This window comes from Helianthus annuus, chromosome 13 (genome assembly GCF_002127325.2).
Source record: "Helianthus annuus cultivar XRQ/B chromosome 13, HanXRQr2.0-SUNRISE, whole genome shotgun sequence".
Taxonomy (NCBI): Eukaryota; Viridiplantae; Streptophyta; class Magnoliopsida; order Asterales; family Asteraceae; genus Helianthus; species Helianthus annuus.
Window position 1 is genome coordinate 157,371,505 of NC_035445.2, and position 19,032 is coordinate 157,390,536.

At 35.7% G+C, this 19,032-nt stretch overlaps 3 protein-coding genes across 7 annotated transcripts; all 3 read right to left on the bottom strand.

The window, feature by feature from the left end:
• Nucleotides 1–1,109: 1,109 nt before the first annotated feature.
• LOC110899953 (protein WHAT'S THIS FACTOR 9, mitochondrial) lies at nt 1,110–7,499 on the bottom strand. 4 transcript variants are annotated; one of them, XR_004876423.1, is made up of 4 exons: nt 7,318–7,499; nt 4,936–6,340; nt 4,775–4,843; nt 1,110–1,389 (listed from the first exon to the last, which is right to left on the bottom strand). XR_004876423.1 is itself a non-coding variant. In XM_035981682.1 (2 exons), the coding sequence occupies exon 2, from the start codon at nt 6,253–6,255 to the stop codon at nt 4,951–4,953; it is 1,305 nt and encodes a 434-aa protein (XP_035837575.1). In that variant the 5' UTR covers nt 6,256–6,340; nt 7,318–7,499; the 3' UTR covers nt 4,485–4,950. The 4 variants fall into 4 exon arrangements, 1 of the variants encoding a protein (XP_035837575.1); XR_004876421.1 differs by having other exon boundaries at nt 4,775–6,340; XR_004876422.1 differs by having other exon boundaries at nt 4,775–6,458.
• Nucleotides 7,500–10,852: 3,353 nt separating this feature from the next.
• On the bottom strand, nt 10,853–13,283 carry LOC110899954 (putative pentatricopeptide repeat-containing protein At3g23330). The gene has a single exon (XM_022146852.2). It carries the CDS (start codon nt 13,233–13,235, stop codon nt 11,274–11,276), a length of 1,962 nt encoding a protein of 653 aa, XP_022002544.1. The 5' UTR covers nt 13,236–13,283; the 3' UTR covers nt 10,853–11,273.
• A 1,695-nt stretch (nt 13,284–14,978) lies between these two features.
• Nucleotides 14,979–18,435, bottom strand: LOC110899956 (uncharacterized protein At4g14342). 2 transcript variants are annotated; one of them, XM_022146853.2, is made up of 5 exons: nt 18,289–18,435; nt 16,414–16,472; nt 16,018–16,103; nt 15,781–15,904; nt 14,979–15,194 (listed from the first exon to the last, which is right to left on the bottom strand). In XM_022146853.2, exons 2-5 carry the CDS (start codon nt 16,417–16,419, stop codon nt 15,147–15,149), a joined length of 264 nt encoding a protein of 87 aa, XP_022002545.1. In that variant the 5' UTR covers nt 16,420–16,472; nt 18,289–18,435; the 3' UTR covers nt 14,979–15,146. The 2 variants fall into 2 exon arrangements, with proteins under 2 accessions (XP_022002545.1, XP_035837576.1); XM_035981683.1 differs by having other exon boundaries at nt 18,293–18,424.
• Nucleotides 18,436–19,032: the final 597 nt, after the last annotated feature.

The following is a 19,032-nucleotide window of genomic DNA, read 5'->3' on the forward strand; positions in this document are numbered from 1 at the left end:
AACCTCTAAAACTTTATTATAGGTGGTGCTCTAATGTTGTGTTTCCAAGTTTTATTAATGAAAGAAAAGAATAGAAAATGAATTAAGAAGAGAAAAGAAAGTGATTAGAAAGAATCGTGTTCCTGAGTTGAGTTCGAATGAAAAAGAAAAGTTAGGATTTTATGTGTTACAAGTCATTTCCTTCCAAATCTCTCCAATTTGGAAGGATTTAAAATAAATGAAAATAAAATAAGTTTTCATTCTATTTCCTTGTTTAAAAAAAAACTTTGGAACACAATTTTTTAACATCCTTCCAAATCCTTTATTGTCCTTCGTTTGGGGTTTGGGATCAGGAGTATCATAGCGATAAATTTGGCACTGAATGCCAAGTGGTTGTGGAGATACACGAACTTGAAAGCTTTATGGGTATGTCTTATAAACAGCATTCATAGTGGTAGGGGTATTAACGACACCTTTCCATCTAAGAAGTCGCTCTTGGGTGTTTGGAAGAACATTATTAAGGCAAGTGAAGGGCGGAAAATATATAGTGCCCTTAACCGGTATGTTCAAGTGTTAAGCTGTTAACGACGAATAATAAACATGTCGGGTGATAGATCAGGTGCATAACTCGTGGACAAGGGCGCCAAGTGGAGACCCAGAGTTGTTTACATTGTAGGCGGAGGTAAAGCGGTGCGTTTTAAATGGAGATTCCAATAGATGGAGTTGGGCAGGGGATTGATCAGGTCGTTTTAGGGTTCGATCCATAAAGTTTCTAAAGTGACGTTGGCGACAAGAAATGTGTACATTCCATCCACGATATGTGATGCTTGCGGGACAACATTGGAATATGCAAACCATATGCTTATTTTGTGTCGTGTCAGATGATTGAAGTGATTTAGCCGTCACGTTATAAAGTGTGTGTCACATTAGTGTCACGTAGTCATGAACTCTCACTCACTTTTTTCACCTTTAGTGTGCAATGTCTTCACAAGTAATAACTACCCAACACCCCCACTAAAATAATATTTAAAGAAAATAAATTGAAAAAACAAGAAATCCGATTGGTTGTCAATTAGCGGGGCCCAGTAAAAAAGTTTATGAGCAGTGAGCTGAGGGAATACATGATAATGGAGAAAAGAAAAAAAAAAGTAAGATTGTAGCAGTAAAAAGGTTTATGAGCTGAGGGAATACATGATTAAGGAATGCAAGATGATCCCAGTAAATGACAGTATTTGAATTTCTATCTAATACACTCTCTAAACTGTGAAATACTTTATGTTACCAGCTACTGTATAGAGAGAGGATTTGAAAAAAAAAAAAGCCGAGGCGAAGTTAAGATTACGGTTTTTTGGTACGGAAATCCCAGATCAACCCTTCGCGTCCAATTCGCTTGTCTGTTGGCTAAGAAAACTACAAAAAAAAATAGATTTAAATGTTGTAAGACAACAATTATGACATGTTTGTGCATGTATATATGTATGCAGTACGTATGTGTATGTATATATGTGTTGGTCTATATGTATATACACGTGTATGTAAGGGCAGGTCAAAATCGCTTAAAAATTTACCAACAATTTAACAATCACATGACAGCAATCCACAACCTAATCATTACTAGGACTATACACCACTGACCACCCTATGTAAAACTGCCATTTTTTTCCCTGAGGTTTGTCTAATTATCCTAGTCAAGGCCAAATTTCAAATTTGTACCATTTCCGTCCCTAACATTCTTGAAACATGTTAGTTCCGTCCAAGAAACTAACGTCTGCTAAAACCTGTTGGCATAATTGGACAAATCACAGGGACCAAACTGGCATAACAGACGTTAGTTTTTGGAGGGAACCGGCATGTTTCATGAATGTCAGGGACAGAAATGGTACAAATTTGAAATTTGGCCTGGACTGATATAATTGGACAAACCACGGGGATGGAAATGGCAGTTAACTCTTTTTTTAATTGTGTGCATTTAGACTTAATCATTGCTAAGACTATACACCACCCTAGCAAGGTGCTAGTGTGAAGGGCATGTCAAAATCACTTGAAAAAATTACCAACTAACAATTTAACAATCACATGACAGCAATCAACCACCAACATGAGCTATCTTCTCACACCATGTAACTTTGACACCTTAGCAGATCCTGTTTGATACTTAAGACACAAGGAACACCCGACCTCAAATACCCAACAACACGTCTTGGGCGTTAAGTTGTGAACGAAAAGATAACTACCGGTTAAGCATGCTAGGGTGCAGCAATTCAAAAAGGGGAGACCTCCTTGTAAGTTTTCACTTACGTAATCACACTGAAACCAAATTCATGAGCTACTTGGGAGCAAGGCGGACAATATTGGTCGGTATGAGGGCTGTGCATTACAGTTACACTAATTATGGTTATTATTCACATCATGCATGTGCAGTATATTATAAAACTATCACATTACCTATATATTACCTATATTACCTATATATTAAAAACATAAGGTAATGAACAGTAAGTAACAGCATATTATATATATTTTATATGCTAATAACAGAATATAATTTTGAGTTAATTGCCAAAATCGTCCCTGAGGTTTGGGTACGTTTGCCATTTTCGTCCAAAATGACACTTTCGTACCAAATTGCCCCCAACATTTGTAACTTTTTGCCATTTTCATCCAAACCACTAACTTAGTTTATTTTTCTGTTAAGTTGATGATATTTGGATGAAACTGGCAAATATAAAACCACATGGACGATTTTGACAACTTATTCAAACCCTTTTTAATTTCTTTTATTTAATTATTTTTGTTACATATATATAATAAAAAAAATATACACGGAGTTTTTAGGAAAAAAAAAATTAATAGTTGTCACATAATTTTTATAAATTTTCATCCAAATCACTAACTCAAATTATTTTTTCTGTTAAGGTGAAGGATGTTTTAAATTTTATAGATTAAGGCAAAGATTAATTTATAGCTTCTTTAATAAATCAGTTTTATAAAGAGAAAATGTCATTGGTGTGCAACACATAACAATCGATTACAACTTTTAGTATTGATCAGTTGTAGAGATAGAAAAAAATTGTAAAACGTTAACATATTTTTTAAATGTGTTGAGTACCTAGGAAATATGTTGGTAGAAATAAAAGAGTAGAAGATGAATTACAAACTTGGTACATATGATAAGATTTTTTTTTATTTGACCTTTTTCAATAAGGTCACCAACATTTTAGTTTTATAAAATTTAGAGGTTTAAGTAGATTTTATTTTTTTACAAAACTGATCTATATAAAAAATTAGAAATTAATTTATGTCTTAGTTTATAAACATCCTTCTTCTTAATAGAAAAATTAACTTAGTTAGTGGTTGGATGAAAATTTATAAAAATTATGTGACAAAGCTATTATTTTTTTCATATAAAAATTGCATGTATATTCTTTTTTATTATATATGTAACAAAATTAATTAAATAAAAGAAATTTAAAAGAGTTTGAGTAAATTGCCAAAATCATCCCTGTGGTTTTATATTTGTCAGTTTCATCCAAATATCCTCAACTTAACAGAAAAAATAAACTAAGTTAGTGGTTTGGATGAAAATGGCAAAAAGTTACAAATGTTGGGGGCAATTTGGTACAAAAGTGTCATTTTGGACGAAAATGACCTCAGGGACGATTTTGGCAATTAACTCTATAATTTTTAATATTATAGTAAATATATATAGTTTTTTAATACTTTTATTGTTTTATATTAAAATAATAATTATTTCTTTACTTTTTAAGATGGATAAGCTTTGTGTCAACCAGTACTTGTATCGAAAATACATGTACGGTCTGCTTCGTTACCGGTACATGAAGGTAGAAAACGGCACCATGGTACAATTATCGGTACATGAAGGTAAAAACCGGCACCAGCCTGGTACAGAAAACGCCAAAAGTTGGTACCGAAGTGATTTTGAAAATCTTTTGGTTCGGGAAATTCGGTACCTCTACCCGGTACCATTTGCTCATCTCTGATCATGGGTACCGTACGAACAACAACGGTATCGTGCAACTTTTTTTGTTTATTTTCTTCAACTTTTAATGATTTCTTTTTTTTTTCAGTTTCAGGGGTAGGGATGAGCTCGGTGCCAACCGATACCGAAACTACTGGTTACGGTACCGGTATATGAAGGTAAAAACCGGTAGGCGCCAAAAGTCGGTACCGAATTTGTACTTAAGATCTTTCGGTTCGGGAAATTCAGTAAACAACATCATTACCATAAAACTTTTTTGGTTGATCTTCTTTCGGTTATCTTTTAGTGTTTTTTCTATATTTTCTTTTTATTCTTGTCAGTGGTTTCGTGCGCAACGCCTTCGTAGTGATTTCAAAACACACGTAAACACATACTAAATAACAAAAGAAGTTCGCCGCAACGCGGCGATTAATGGGTGAAAAAATCAATTATTCTTTTTCTTCATCCTATCATAACTAAATATTTAAGAATATAAAACTTGCACAAAATTTATAAATGAGCAACATTTAAAATACATCATGACAAGATCTGATAATGCAATGTAAGGTTTTATCATTACAAATAAACAACTTAAAAAAAATCAAAACAAATGAAATCAAACAATTTGAGATTGAACACCCTTTATTAAATTTATTTCCAACGAAATTGATTTTGGCATCAATACAGTATCACATACTCGGACCATCACAGGAAAATGCAACATCAGACTTCACACATAGTTCAATAGAAGTGTGACTATGTGACCATTATTCAAAAATCTAAAATGCTTAACATGAACAAAATAACGATACTAACCTTCAGAGGGGTGGCCCCGGCCCGCTTAAGTCCCTCTAGCAGAGGTCCGAGGTTCGAATCCAGCTTCCACTGGTAAGGGCTAAAAAAGTCAACTATACTTACATGTAAAAGTCAACCATTATGCCTCATATAAATTCCCTCAACACTTCAAACTAACTTACAGTATATGCAAGCTGCTATTCGCACAATTCGAAAAGTCGATTGGTTTCATCAGATTCATATTCCGAAAACATACGACCCTCGTATTCCTCTTCAGATTCAATTCCATTTTCAAATAATTCAGACTTACATATCTGATGTAATTCGTCGTTTTCACCGAAATTTGCAGCAGGGTGTTTCTTATACAACCCACGGCTCCTACCCAAAAACCCTTCTTTCATCAAGCACGCAAACTTATTCCTGATTTCCGAAATCGGGTGTCTGTGAACAAGCCGATCACCATCGTAAGCTTCCCGAAGAACAACCGTTTGCGTGTCGTTCTTCTTGGAAATGTAGAAAATGCCCGGATGACGTTCGAAAACCTTAGTGAACTTCTGAGGAAGGTTTAGCGGCTTTCGAAGATTACTAACGTTTTGGCGTTCGGTTTTCTTTTCGACGGTAAGGTGCAAAAGCTCGTGAAACACACCCACGATTCTTTTTTCGGAAACATCCGTTCGTGAGTCCAAATGGCTTGAATCCGTGTATGGAGAAGTATACGGGAGCGTTTGCCATTCTTCTAACCACTCGATAGATTTCCGTTTTAACCCAAATCCTCTCGGAAAACCGACACGAAAACGTAACCTACCGGTCCGAACATCTTCTTCCGTTTGTTGTGATATTGCATCGGTTTCTAGTTGAGAAACCGCAAGCTCGTTCTGCCACGATAGAAGCTTTAAAGCAACGCGGTCGTCAGAAAGACGAGTTAACGAGAAAACGTCTTTGTAGTTCGGGATGAACGAGTCGACATAATCATACGGCAAACCCAAATCCCATTTTAACTGATCGATTGTCGCTATAGGAAGAATCATGTCTCTGGTGAGCATAAGAAGCTTACAAACCCTATCACGAAAATCTTTCTGGTTTTCTCGAAAAACCTGAACGGCTTCTTGATTTAGTGTTATAGCATCGGGGGTTAATCGAAACCACGGAACACGAGTTCCACCGCTATCGGGAACATGAAACTCATCGAAAATAGTCGGGTATTTTCTCATAAAGGTTGAAACTTTAACGTCGTGGGGAAGACCCAGTTGACCTCTCCGGCGGCCAGAAAGTCGGTAGATTGGTACACAACCGCCAGGGTCAGCCGCTATGATAGACATGATTACACAGGCGGCTTTGAGGTCTCGTTCACCTGTTACAGCAGTATCGAGTACTCTATCCTTTACCCATTTCAGTTTTACATTAACTAAACTGTATCTTTGGTTATGTCTAAACCCTGGTTCGTGATGGCGGTTGCTGGGAAACCGACAGTTCTTTCCGCAACCGAAAATCGAACGGAGCATATTCTTCAATCATTCAACTTAATATCGAAATTAGAGCGATATTTGTATCCTTTGCTTGTATTCATTCACTTGATTGAAGTGATCCCTTGAACATCAGTAAGCATGTCAAGATAGAGTTAACGGTGGTTTGCGATTTCCAAAATAAACGTAACAATTAAAAACATCGATTATCGACTCGTACTTTTCCAGGTTTCTTAAATGATCTGCAATATGCCAATATTAATGTAATTGTTGCCAGTCTTTTTACCACAAGTTTGTTGTAACAGTGAAGATCATAGTTGTCGATAGCGAATAGCGACAAGGCACCTATAGGCTACGTAGCGAATAGCGAGAAATAGCGACGGCTATTTTATAAATAGCGATTACACTAGAAAAAGAATTTTGAAAACTTTTATACGTACCCTTGTATATATGCTATTTTACATGTATATTTAACAAAATACTATAAATCCAGCTATTTTGTAGCTATATCTAATTGCTATTTACATATAAAAAAACACAATCGCTATTTGTCGCTATGACCCATATAGCGACACTATGTCGCATGGCCACATAGCCTATAGCGGTCGCTATAGCCGCTATTAACAACTATGGTGAAGATAAAACTTAGAAGGCAAATAGGGCAACAGATTGAGAATTATTAAACATAAACCCAAATTAACTTGCAAATTAAAGAAAACAAAGTTCAAGATTTCAAGAACACAATAAATAAACCATAAAGCAGAAAAAAAAATCCAATTGAGCTAAAATAGTAAAATCTATACTCACACTACAAGATTACAGTTAGCAAAAATCAAGAATTCAAGAAACCCACTAAGAAAACACAAAAGACAAAATACCCAATTGACTGCTTGATAAGATAATAGTATCTGATGATTAAAGATATGATTTTTATCCGGAAAATGACGTAAATGTAAGAAAAATAATGACTAATTGAGTAGAAAATATTAAAATACATGAAGATTTAACACAATACAGGTAGGGTATTGTTAAGATTGCCTTTGATTACTCGTTGAACCTAACAAATTATGAATTTGAGCAAAGAAAACAAGTGTAACATACCTTGTGAGAACAGAGAAGAACAGGAGAGAACTTGAAATTGAAATCAGAAGAACCGACGGTTGTAGTAGGTTTGAACCGGGGAGAATCGAAATAAAACCGACGGTTTATAGCAACCGGTGAGAAGTCGAAAACGGCGGTGAAGCTGCAATGAATTAGAAAGAGCAGCGGGCTGTAGAAGAAGAGAAGAGAATGCGATTGTAGTAATAAAAAAAAGAAAAGAAAAACCTGGTTAAAAAGGCTTTTTCGTAATCTTCTATGAATTCGGTTTAACTATTGCATTGAGATAGAAAGTAACTAGTGCTGATTGAGTTATTGAATTTTTTTAAAAGCTAATAAATTTTTTAACCGCTAACAAATCAATCTTGAGTATTCTTAGGGCACTTACTGAACAAACGGAGTACTCCGAGAGTAACCCGGGTCGTCCACCACCACTTCCGAGGAAAACCCGATAACCCACATGCATGCACGACGGTGAAATTACTGATAAAACTCGTTTGGCTCAAGGATCGAACCCAGGTTTCTCTGTGTCTCCTATCATTGCCCACCAGTGCATCATTTCTTTTTTACAGAAGAACTCAAATTCTCCTACCACTTGAGCTAGAGGTTATTGGCAAAAAAAAAAAAAAAAAGCTAATTAATTAAAAAAAATATATTTGGTATTGCTAAAAATGTTTTTTATGTTGACTTTTTGAAAAAGTGTAAAAAGATATTTTTCAAAACTATAAAAACATGGTTTTTTTAAAATGATTTTTGGTATTTTTAACATAAAATTACCAATCTATTCTCACCTAGTAATAAAACATGGAAACTTACCCATCATTTTTGATAATTTTACTTTTTCCACCACAAAGCTAATACAAACAATTTAAAAAAAAAATTTAAGTAATAAGTTAATAAGCACTTTTGACAAAAAGTACACTTTTGAAGTTAAATAAGGATGTAAGGAGTGGTTAAACACTTTGGAGTGGCAAATAAAAACCGACCAATCAGAGCGCGCCATGTCAATCAGTCAAAAGTGTTTAAACTTTGGTGAAAAGTGTTGGCAATGGTTTAGACACTTGGTGAAGTAGTAAACTATTTAAAAAAAGGAAAAAGTTGTGATTGGTTGAGATAGGAATGGACCCTACCCACAATACCCCCTCTCTCTCTCCTTCCTCCCTTCCCCAAATCGGCCAACACTCACCGAATTGGTGAAGGTTTGATCAGTAAACTTCTTTGGCATTGGTTTGCCACTACTCACCTAATTGGTAAAGTGAGTTTGCCGCCCCCCACTCCCTAGTCCCTACACCCTAAGCAATTTCAAACACCCTCAAGTAAATTGCAATCGTTTGCTTCAAAATGTTAGACCATTAGTTATATGCCCAAACACATCCGCATGGATTGCATGAAACATGTTCCTTCTTAAATTGACCCAATAAAATAAAGGGTAAATTACAATTTTCATCCTTTATGTTTGTATCAGATTGCAATAGATAGCCTTTAACTTCAATAATTACAGTCATGGTCCTTTATTTGAAAAACTCACTACACCTTACGTCCTTTAGCACTAACCACGTTAAAATTTTAAGTTAAGTTTAGTCATGTGACTTACATATGAGGACAGATAGGTAATTTTACTCATTTATTTAAAAAAATATATATGTATGCCCATAAATCCAGTCAATTCTGGTCACCTTCTTCCTCTCTTCAACCCCCCTCTCTCTTTATCTTCAACCAACCTCCACCACCACCGCATCCCAGCCACCACCAGAACCACCGAATCAATCACCACTGACATATACCATGTCTCTCTCTCCCTTCATCTTCACCACAATCCCCACTAACCTAATCCAAAACCCCTCAAATCCCCAAACCAAACCCTAAATCAAAACAGGTTGCATCATCTCTGCTATTAAAGATTCAAACTTTACAATAAATTCACGCGTATAAACCCAATAATCCATTTGGGTCACCATAGTTTCGCTTCAAAAATAGCTTCTACCGGCGTCTTCTACCAGCGTCTTCTACGACGTGGAAACGACGTCGTTTGCGTATGTTTTCCTCTTACCGGAACCCTAGGTTGAAAACTATCAGTCTGATTATTATTAACAGGCTGCTGGTTGACCAGACTCGGTGGATCTGTTAATGAACGAAGTCTGTATTCCAGAAGAGTGGCCAAATTAGGGTTACAGGGGTGAATGATTTCTCTAACGTTGTGAATGAGATGAGGTATGGACACGTCACTTGAACTATTAATCAAGTCTTATATGATGTTATCTACCCACACTGTCACCGTCATGGAGTCATCATTCGGCATGACGATGCCGTTACCGTTACCACCGCCGGTTAAGAAGCTCACACCGGCGTTATAGTTGACGGTATTTCTGTTGTTGCTGTTATAACTCTTGTCAGGTAGAAACATGGGGAGGCCGGAAAAGACACATAATTTCTTGAAATCTTGGCAACAAATTCGATGGATTACTCTGAGAAACTGATCGAACAAAGGGCTTTTGATTCATTGGGATTAGGGTTTGATTTTGCTAGTGATTTTAGATTAAAGTTTGCAAACTCTTGCCCAGGTGGTTGGATTCTTTCTGGAGTTTCTGTTGATATTCATTGTGATAAGGGGAACATGTTAGACAAAAGATCTTGGAGTTTCTGGATGTGGTGTGACTGTTGATATTCATTGCAATGAATAAATATGTTTTAAATAAAAAGGGCCAAATGACTAATCTACCCTCATATGTAAAATGTAAAGCACATGTGATACTTAACTAAAAATTTTAACATAGTTAATGTTAAAGGACGAAAGGTGTAATGAGTTTCTAAATAAAGGATTGTGACTGTAATTATTAAAGTTAAAGGCTATCCATTGCAATCAGATACAAACATAAAGGACGAAAAGTGTAATTTATCCTAAAATAAATCTACCTCACCTAACCACACTAACAATTTTTTTAACCTTTATTTATTATATAATTTAAATATTATTTTAACACGTAGTGCGTAGTGAAACCTTGTGAGACGACAATACACAAATGTGAAAATAAGTGAGTGATAGCCCATGTCTACATAGCAGTGACGTGAAGTGAAAAAAATGTGACCCATAACACATAGCCTTATACTTTATAGATTTAAAATGAAATAAGCTTATGCCTTAAGAATTTTTCCCAAACAATCATCGACAATAACCAAAAGCAATAAATCTCACTTCTAGCAAAATTATTGGTGGGGCGTGAGGAAGGTGGATTGTTGACAAACATTTCCCCTATCAATTGTTTCAGAGAGGCCCCGACTCCAAAAACGAAACAAAGAGCATTAAAAAAATTACCATACTGCATATCACTTCATAGACTAGTATTAAAACAAATTCACATGTCATTTTGTTGGGCGAGATTAATTTTGATAATTTTAAATTAAAATGTTTTTCCACCAGTAGAAAAAGTATATCCATGTAACTCCTTTCCAAGCTCCAAGTGATGGAAATTATACAAATAGCTGTACATTCTACATTTGTCAAGAGTACTTTGAAAACTAAATTGAACTATAAAACAAATAAAAAAAAATACTAATTACTGAATTAGAAAGACATGTTATAAACCTGTATCACAATCTAATCAAATTTAAATATAAACACTAGTTCATTGACTTCAAAAGTCAACAGTCTGCCTTCTTTTTCCAACATGTCACCTTTTGAGACCAACAATCTCCCCTATGAGTACTATATGTTCTTGAGATGATCAAACCTGCTGCTATCTCTTATATCTCTCTTAGAACGATTTTGAAACCGACAATCTTCTAAACAAAATCGGCTTCTGTCTGTGTGGCAATCCGCATATACCTAAGACGTTGTTTACGCCTTAGGGATGCTTATTAAAACTGCCTATCGTCTTTTGAAATAAACAGTTTTGAAAAAAGCAACTTTAAGCGGCATAACTTACTCATAAACGATCGTAACTTATATCCAATACATTATTTCACTCACAAGTGATCAAATACTCTTTTTCGATATGTCCAAAAAGAATATCCAACGCGTTAATTATACAGTCATAATTCGGGTGAGATTCGTCTCCAGCGATAAAAGCATGAACCTTTTCGCCAATTCGGATCCAACTACAAGCAGGTTCCTTTTTATTCATATTCTTACTCAACATACGCCTCACATTTGCTGCATCTTTATATCTTCCAACCGAAAAATATATATTCGATAACAAAACATATGCACCAACATTATCACTATCAAATTCATTTATCTGCTCGACAACCTTTTCCGCCAATTCAACATTCTTGTGGACCCTACAAGCAGCTAGCAACGGTAACCAAACGCTACCCGTTTTATTTTCGGGCATGCTGCATATAAGCCCGAAAGCGTCGTCTAATTTCCCAGCTCGGCCCAAAAGATCCGCCATACAAGCGTAGTGTTCAAATTCAGGAGTTATTTTATAATGTTTGACCATCTGGTTAAAAAAAGTCAACCCATCGTTGACCATTCCAGCATGACTACAAGCAGTCAAAACCGCCACGAAAGCGACAGAATTCGGTCGCAAATCTTCCATTTCCATTTGCTTGAATAATACGATGGCATCATGCGCATAACCGTGTGAAGCACATCCCATTATCATGGCGGTCCATGACACCAAATCACGTTGCTTCATACGATTGAAAACGCATTTTGCGAGTTTGATGTTGCCGCATTTAGCATACATGTTAACAAGTGAGCTAGATATGAACACGTTATCATCGAAACGATGCCTGATTATGTACCCATGAAGTTGTTGTCCTAACGGTAAAGTGGTTAAGTGCGCACAAGCGGGAATAACGGAGGAAAATGAGATCGGGACGGGTTTAATATTAGCACGTAACATTTGCCGAAACAATCTTAAACCCTCATCAAACAAACCATTTTGTACACATGCTGCAATCATAGAGCACCATGAAACGCAATCTTTCTCAGGTAATGAACAAAACAACCGATACGAATCTTCAACCATTTTACAATTTGCGTATACATCAATCAATCCGCTTGCAATGAATCCGTTTCGTTCAAACCCGTGTCTAATTCCATACCCGTGAATCTCCTTCCCCTTCCAAACATCCATATATTCCGCAACAATGGGAAGAACGTTTGATAAAGTGAACGCGTCAGGCTTTAATTTCGCATCACCCATCTCTCTAATCGTCATCATCGCTTCATCGTACATGCTGTTTTGCGCGTATCCCAAAATAAGTGTGTTATACGAAACAACGTCTCGCTCTGGCATTGTTTCAAAAACTTTTCTCACATTTTGCATCTGTACATTTCCTTGATCTTGATTACTCATTTGATTCAAAGTACTCGGATTTCGACAGTTGTAACTAACTTCATTGTACGATTTAAAGTTATTATTAGTATTGTTATCATGTTTTAATACACGCTCGTTTTGACCGTTTTGAACAACGGTTTTTCTCTCAGGACTTTCATCGAACACCTGGTGTGCACTAAACCTCAGCGACTTCGAATACATACTCAACAACGCATTTCCAGTAAAAACATCGAATTCCAACCCGACCCGAATAACAGAACCATGAACAGACTCCCCAAACTTGAAAAACATCAACTGGGTACAAGATTTCAACACTGAAGGGAACACATTGTGATCTGGGTATATCCCCATTGCACGCATTTTAACAAAACAGTTCAAAGATTCCAAGAAATACGCATTGGATGTGTAGCATTTGATGATGGATTTCCAATTGTGAATGGATGGAGAATGGAGTGTGTTGAAGAGGGTTATGGATTCTTGTAAAAGGTTGAGTTTTGAGTAGATTGAGAGGAGATTGGAGGTGAATGTTGGGAGAGTTTTGATGATTTGAGCATGGATTTGTTTGGCTTGTGATTTGGATTTGATTTGAATTGGGGTGTTTATAAGGGTTTTGATTGTTGTTTGGAGTGGTTCCATTTGGTGATTTGTGTTGTGATTGGTTTTGAAGCGGTTTGTGATCTTCAAGAGTTCAAGAAGTTAACATTTTTGTTTTAAATTTTGTTCTTATATTATATTAATTCAAAATTATTAAATTATTAAAAACTAAAGGAATTATGTATTTTAAATAAATAAATCATGTATTATTTTATATTTTAATTATTAGATTATTAAAAGTGACATAATTAAGGACATATCCAATGAAAATGAACTATAAAACTTGTGTAGATGGAAATTATATTTTAAGGCTATAAAAAATATAAGATGAAATTATAAATTTAGTTATTTTTTAAGGATATTATGTTTCTCTAGTTATTTTATCTACAACAAGACCATCTTCAATGGGGTCCGTTGACCCCACATAATGTGGAGATAAGCATACTGAGATAAAACAGAGATAAGACTGATGTGAAAGAGAGAGGGTGCTCAGGAAAGAATCGCTCGTCCATGTGTATGAATGGTCGATGGGGGAGAAGATTGTGTGTTTGTGAGAGGGTGATGAAAGAGTTCTTGAGAAGGAGAAAAAAAGTGGTGGTGTATGAGGGCGACAGCCAAGCAACACCGGGGGGGAAAGATGAGGGAGGAGAGGTTTGGGGGTCTGTGAGCTCCGTTGAAGATGATCATATGGCAATCTGGTCGGGTTTTTTTTACCCTCCTCATGATTTAATTATGATTCGATCCTAGAATTTCATGATCTGATAAACTTTCAGTGATCTCAATCATGATCTTGAGATTTTACTATTTCAGAGTTTAAATCCATTTATCTATTGATGACATTCTTACAATTGAAAAAAAAGGTAATTCATGGAAGTTTTCATAGATAATGTATAATTGTGTTCATAATGAGAACTCTATATCGCGGAAATGGTTCTGGAAGCGATCTCTACAACATGAGCAGGAGTAATGGGAATTGAACCAACGCGTAGATGTTCTCAACCATGTGACTATCTTAGAAAATAAAGATAAATGGGTCTGGAATGGAACTTCCTCAAATGGAACTTCGATTCATTTGCTTGGGAAGGAACTCGAATGACATCAAGATGACCAACAGTTATGTTCTCATGATTCGGTAAACTTGATTCAATTTTAGAGTAATTACTTTGTAATGTAGGGCTGCGAAAAACAGGATCGATGGAGGCCCTCTCTAAGACAGGTGTTGACATTATTTCCAATTTGTGTGTTACTCGTGGGGAATTGCTGAATTAGCAAACCATCTACTTGCCTCATGTGACTTAGCGAAATCTTATGGCTTCAAGTTTGCGCCTGATGCAAGCTGCCCCACCCCTCTCTGTAGCTCGGCTGTTGAAATATACGAAATCCCCATACAAATGCAGTTCCCCAAGGGGCACAAGAAGGTGTTACAGATAATCCTTTTGTCATATATGGCACGCTCGGAATGACAAAGTATTCAATAGCAAAGCATCATCTATCCATAAGATACTTGAGGAAACAAAAGCAAACTCGTTATATAGGTAAAAAGTAGGGCAAAATTTACATCCGTAGATTGGGTTGTATAGTGTAACATGATATGGTTTGTGCCATCGGCTTCTAGTTTCTTGTTGGAAGACTAGCCCGTTTTAAGTTACCCTCCGCCGTTAATGAAAAGGAACTGTGTTCAGAATGAACAAACATGTACAACAGATTAAAAAAATGACTTGTGCCTAAACAGATAATTCCGTCATTGCAATGTTAACGAGTGATTGGCATTTTAACAACAAAAAATACACTGAAAAAAACATGTTTTCAACTAAAACATTAGTGCATAGTGAAACAGTACATAAGACATCAATATCAGTATACCATAAAGATACTAATTATCCTGTCACATTTAGTCAATAATGCACTCATAAACACAGCCTAAACCTCCACATATGTAGAATAAACCGCCCTTTAATCCTCTTCTCTTTCTGGTGGAAGTCCACACGGCAACAGCATTTTCTGCAAAACGAAAAAAGTAAAACAAAATTAAACCACCTGCAAATAATCACAAGAAATTGAAACATACATTATTTTAAAAATCGAACAAAACAAATATAAAAATCATATGTGTTTTTGCAGAATCAAAAGAACTGAATGATCCTGTTTTGAAAGATAATCCTACCTAGCATGTAGAATTTTCAAAAAAGAAAGCAAGGAAATATAAAAAAAGAGTTAATTACACAAATAGTCCCTGTGGTTTAGCGCGAATCAAAGGTTTGGGTATCTACTTTTTTCAGTAACAACTTTAGGGCTTGTGAGTTCAGTTTGTAACGTGTTTGGGTATTAACACTAACTTTTGTTAAATTTTTTGTTAAATTAAGAGGAAATGACCAAAACACCCTTTTAGTCATTCTACACAAATTTAACAGAAAAACTAACGGAAGTTAGTGTTAATACCCAAACTGGTTACAAACTAAAATCACAAGCCCCAAAGTTGTTACTAAAAAAAGTTGATACCCAAACCTGTGATTCGCGCTAAACCACAAGGACTATTTGTGTAATTAACTCTATAAAAGAATTATAAAAAGTTGATGATGAAGTTCACCTGCATGAAATTGTAGCGCTCTCTCCCGATAGACTCGTTTTCCGCTATCGCAAAATAAGCGAGCATGGGATAATGGCCAACGTATGACGCATAGCTGTCTCTCTGAATATTAACCGCCCACTCACTTAAAGAAAATAAAACCAAAAAAACATGTTTAGGTTAAAGAAGAAGTAAAAATTACATATCTGATAATTATTTATAAAAAATATATGAAAAAAAGGAAGAAAAAAAACTTACAATCTGCTCATGTCTGCATGCCCTGTTCCTACATACTTAGCTTGCAGGTGCTCAAGTTGGGAGTTGATATTAAACCTGTCACTAGCCTGCCAATACACCATTATTCAGAAATTTCTTTATTAAAACTATCAAAATAAATGGAAAGACAGATAAATATTACATTGTTTGGAGAGTGAGTTTAAGCCGTTAAGTTAAACTTAAACATAATAATAAAGAAACCAATAAAAGAAAATTGACCCACAGAATCAATAAATCAACAATACCTATTAAAACTTTAGCTATGAACTAGTCAGATAAACAGGCAACCCCAAACAAAGAGATCAATGGCAATAATATGTTTGTTGTTGGTAAGAAGATGATAAGCTGAAAACAAGTATTAATATAAACCATACTTACCTGCATATTATCGCAGTTGATATAAGATCAGATTGCCAGACTATTATATCCTCCAGAACCTGCAATGGCATTTGTAACAAAACTTTAGTACTAATACCAAGTTCAACATATAACCTACAAAGATACGAACATATATAGCTTCAGCAGATCAACCGTCATTCTTAAGAACGCTCTAATCATGTGAAAAGTCCTATGATTACCAGCTAACCTACTATTCTTCTAGTCGAAGTCGGAGAACAAATAACAAGCTAATAACCGATGTCTAGGGTTTTTTTTACAGTAAATCAATAATTCACAAATCAGGGTTTAACAACACAATATCTAAAAAACCTAAACATAAAAACATGAGATTCAGTATGTTATATGCTTCTACCTGTGTTTAAAAAAGCGCGCTTGAAGCGATGAAGCGCTGGAAAAAACGCTTTTTTGGCTCTGAAGCGTTACATTACGTGAAGCGAAGTGAAGCGAGCTTTAAGCGGCGAAGCGATGAAGTTGTGAAGCGACGCTCCAGCCAATCAGATCACCATTTGGGCCATTTTTAAGCCCAACAGTCTTTACAAGGTACATATCGACCTTATATCGACGATATAGCGACTTCCTATGTGAAATCCGGCGACAAATTCCGGCGACAGAGTTGCTTTCAGCCGGAAACAAGGAAGAAGAAGAGAGATGCGGCTGCGTATCTTTTTAGGCTTTTAGGGTTTTTATAAGTTAAGGTTTTTAAACATTCAACCCCTCTATCTTTCATTAGTTTACATTCAGTCCCTGAAACTTCAAACTTTTTACTTAAAAAGTGTAAAGATAGTTTGTCTATTTAAACATTTAACCCCCTCTATCTTCAGTAGTTTACATTTGGTCCTTAAACTTTTTAATTTATGCATAGAAGTACAAAATTAACATTATAAAATACATATATTTAATATGGATAGCTATCTTTTATACATATATATAAAATTAACATTATATATAATATGGAGCGCTTCGTATACGTGAAGCTCTCGCTTCGCGCTTGAAGCTTCGCTTAAAGCTTTTGGAACCAAAACGCTTCGGAGCGCTTCGCGCTTTTTTAAACCAAGGCTTCTACTACTTCATGTTTCAAGTTTTTAGAAGTTAAATCTCAAAACTAACAAAGATATATTGAAAAATTGCAAAAGCAATAGAGACATGTAGCTAGAGATTTAGATAAACCTGCAACACGTATCACATCGTCGCTTCTAACATGTAAAAAGGCAACCGATTTTCAGCTAATCTACTTCTAGTCGATATTGGAGAACATATAGCAAGCTGATGTTCAACATCTAGGGTTTTTTAACAGTATTTCACACATTAGGGTTTAACAACACAATTTTTAGGGTTTCAGCAATCAACTATCGAACAAACCTAAACATAAAACAAAAAAACATGAAATTAAATATGTTATATGCTTCTACTACTTCATATTCCAACTTTATAGAAGTTAAAACTCAAAAATAACCAAGATATACTGAAAATTTGCAAAAACAATAGAGATTTGTAGCTAGGAAATTACATAAAGCTGAAACACATATAAGATTATCGCCACAATCAGGTAAAAACTCAATCGATTACTAGCGAATCTACTGTTCTTCTAGTCAATATCGATTTCTAGGGTTTTTAACTGTTTTGGTACAGTGATTTACAAATTAGGGTTTAACTACACGATATTTAGGGTTCCGGTAATCAACTGTCGAGAAAACGTATTCATAAAACGCAAACATGAAATTGAATATGTTATATGCTTCTACTACTAGTGTCTACTTCATGTTCAAGGTATTTAGAAGTTAAAACTCAAAATGAAGGGGGATATTGAGAAATTGGGGAAGAAATGGAGAGTTATAGATAGAGATTTACAAATACCTACAAGACGTAAAAGACCGTCGGAGAAGAATGAAGCAACAGATCGATGGCAGTCGCCGGTGAGAAGGCTTCTGTTGAGTACTTTTTTGGTTTATTCTCCCCTTGACATACAATCGGTAGAGTCTAGGGGTAGGGGGTGAGTAACTTTAGGTCCAGACCGAAAATAATCGAGAACTGAACCGAAAATATACCTAACCTGACTCGAACTCAAGTATCTAGGTATTTAGATCGGTTTCAATTTTTCATATAAAATCGGGTCGTGTCGGGTCGGTTCTCGGTTCTTTTTATGGTGAAACCCTACTTGGACCTATGGACCGAAAGCGACCCTATATTTGGGTAGTAAATCGGTTCTGTATTTTATGTTTGATCGGTTCTCGGGTCAGGTCGGGTAGGGTCGGGTTTTTCCTTTTCCTCACCCCTAGTAGAGTTCACACATATGTAACTGAAATTTTTTCGGATTATTAGATTTTATCAATATTGGCCCTCGACACCCCCAATTATCACTTTGACGTATGTCACCCCCAAGTTAACACTTAGCGTGTTCTGTCACCAAATCGTTAACTGGTCACTAACTTTTGATCATGTTACTGTACTTTTGGGGGTGTCATAGGGATCTTAAAAAGGCTTTAGGGATCTTAAGATACCCCAAAAGTATAGTAACATGATCAAAAGTTAGTGATTAGTTAACAACTTGGTGACAGAACACACTAAGTGTTAACTTGAAAGCATGGTTGCAAAAGTCGC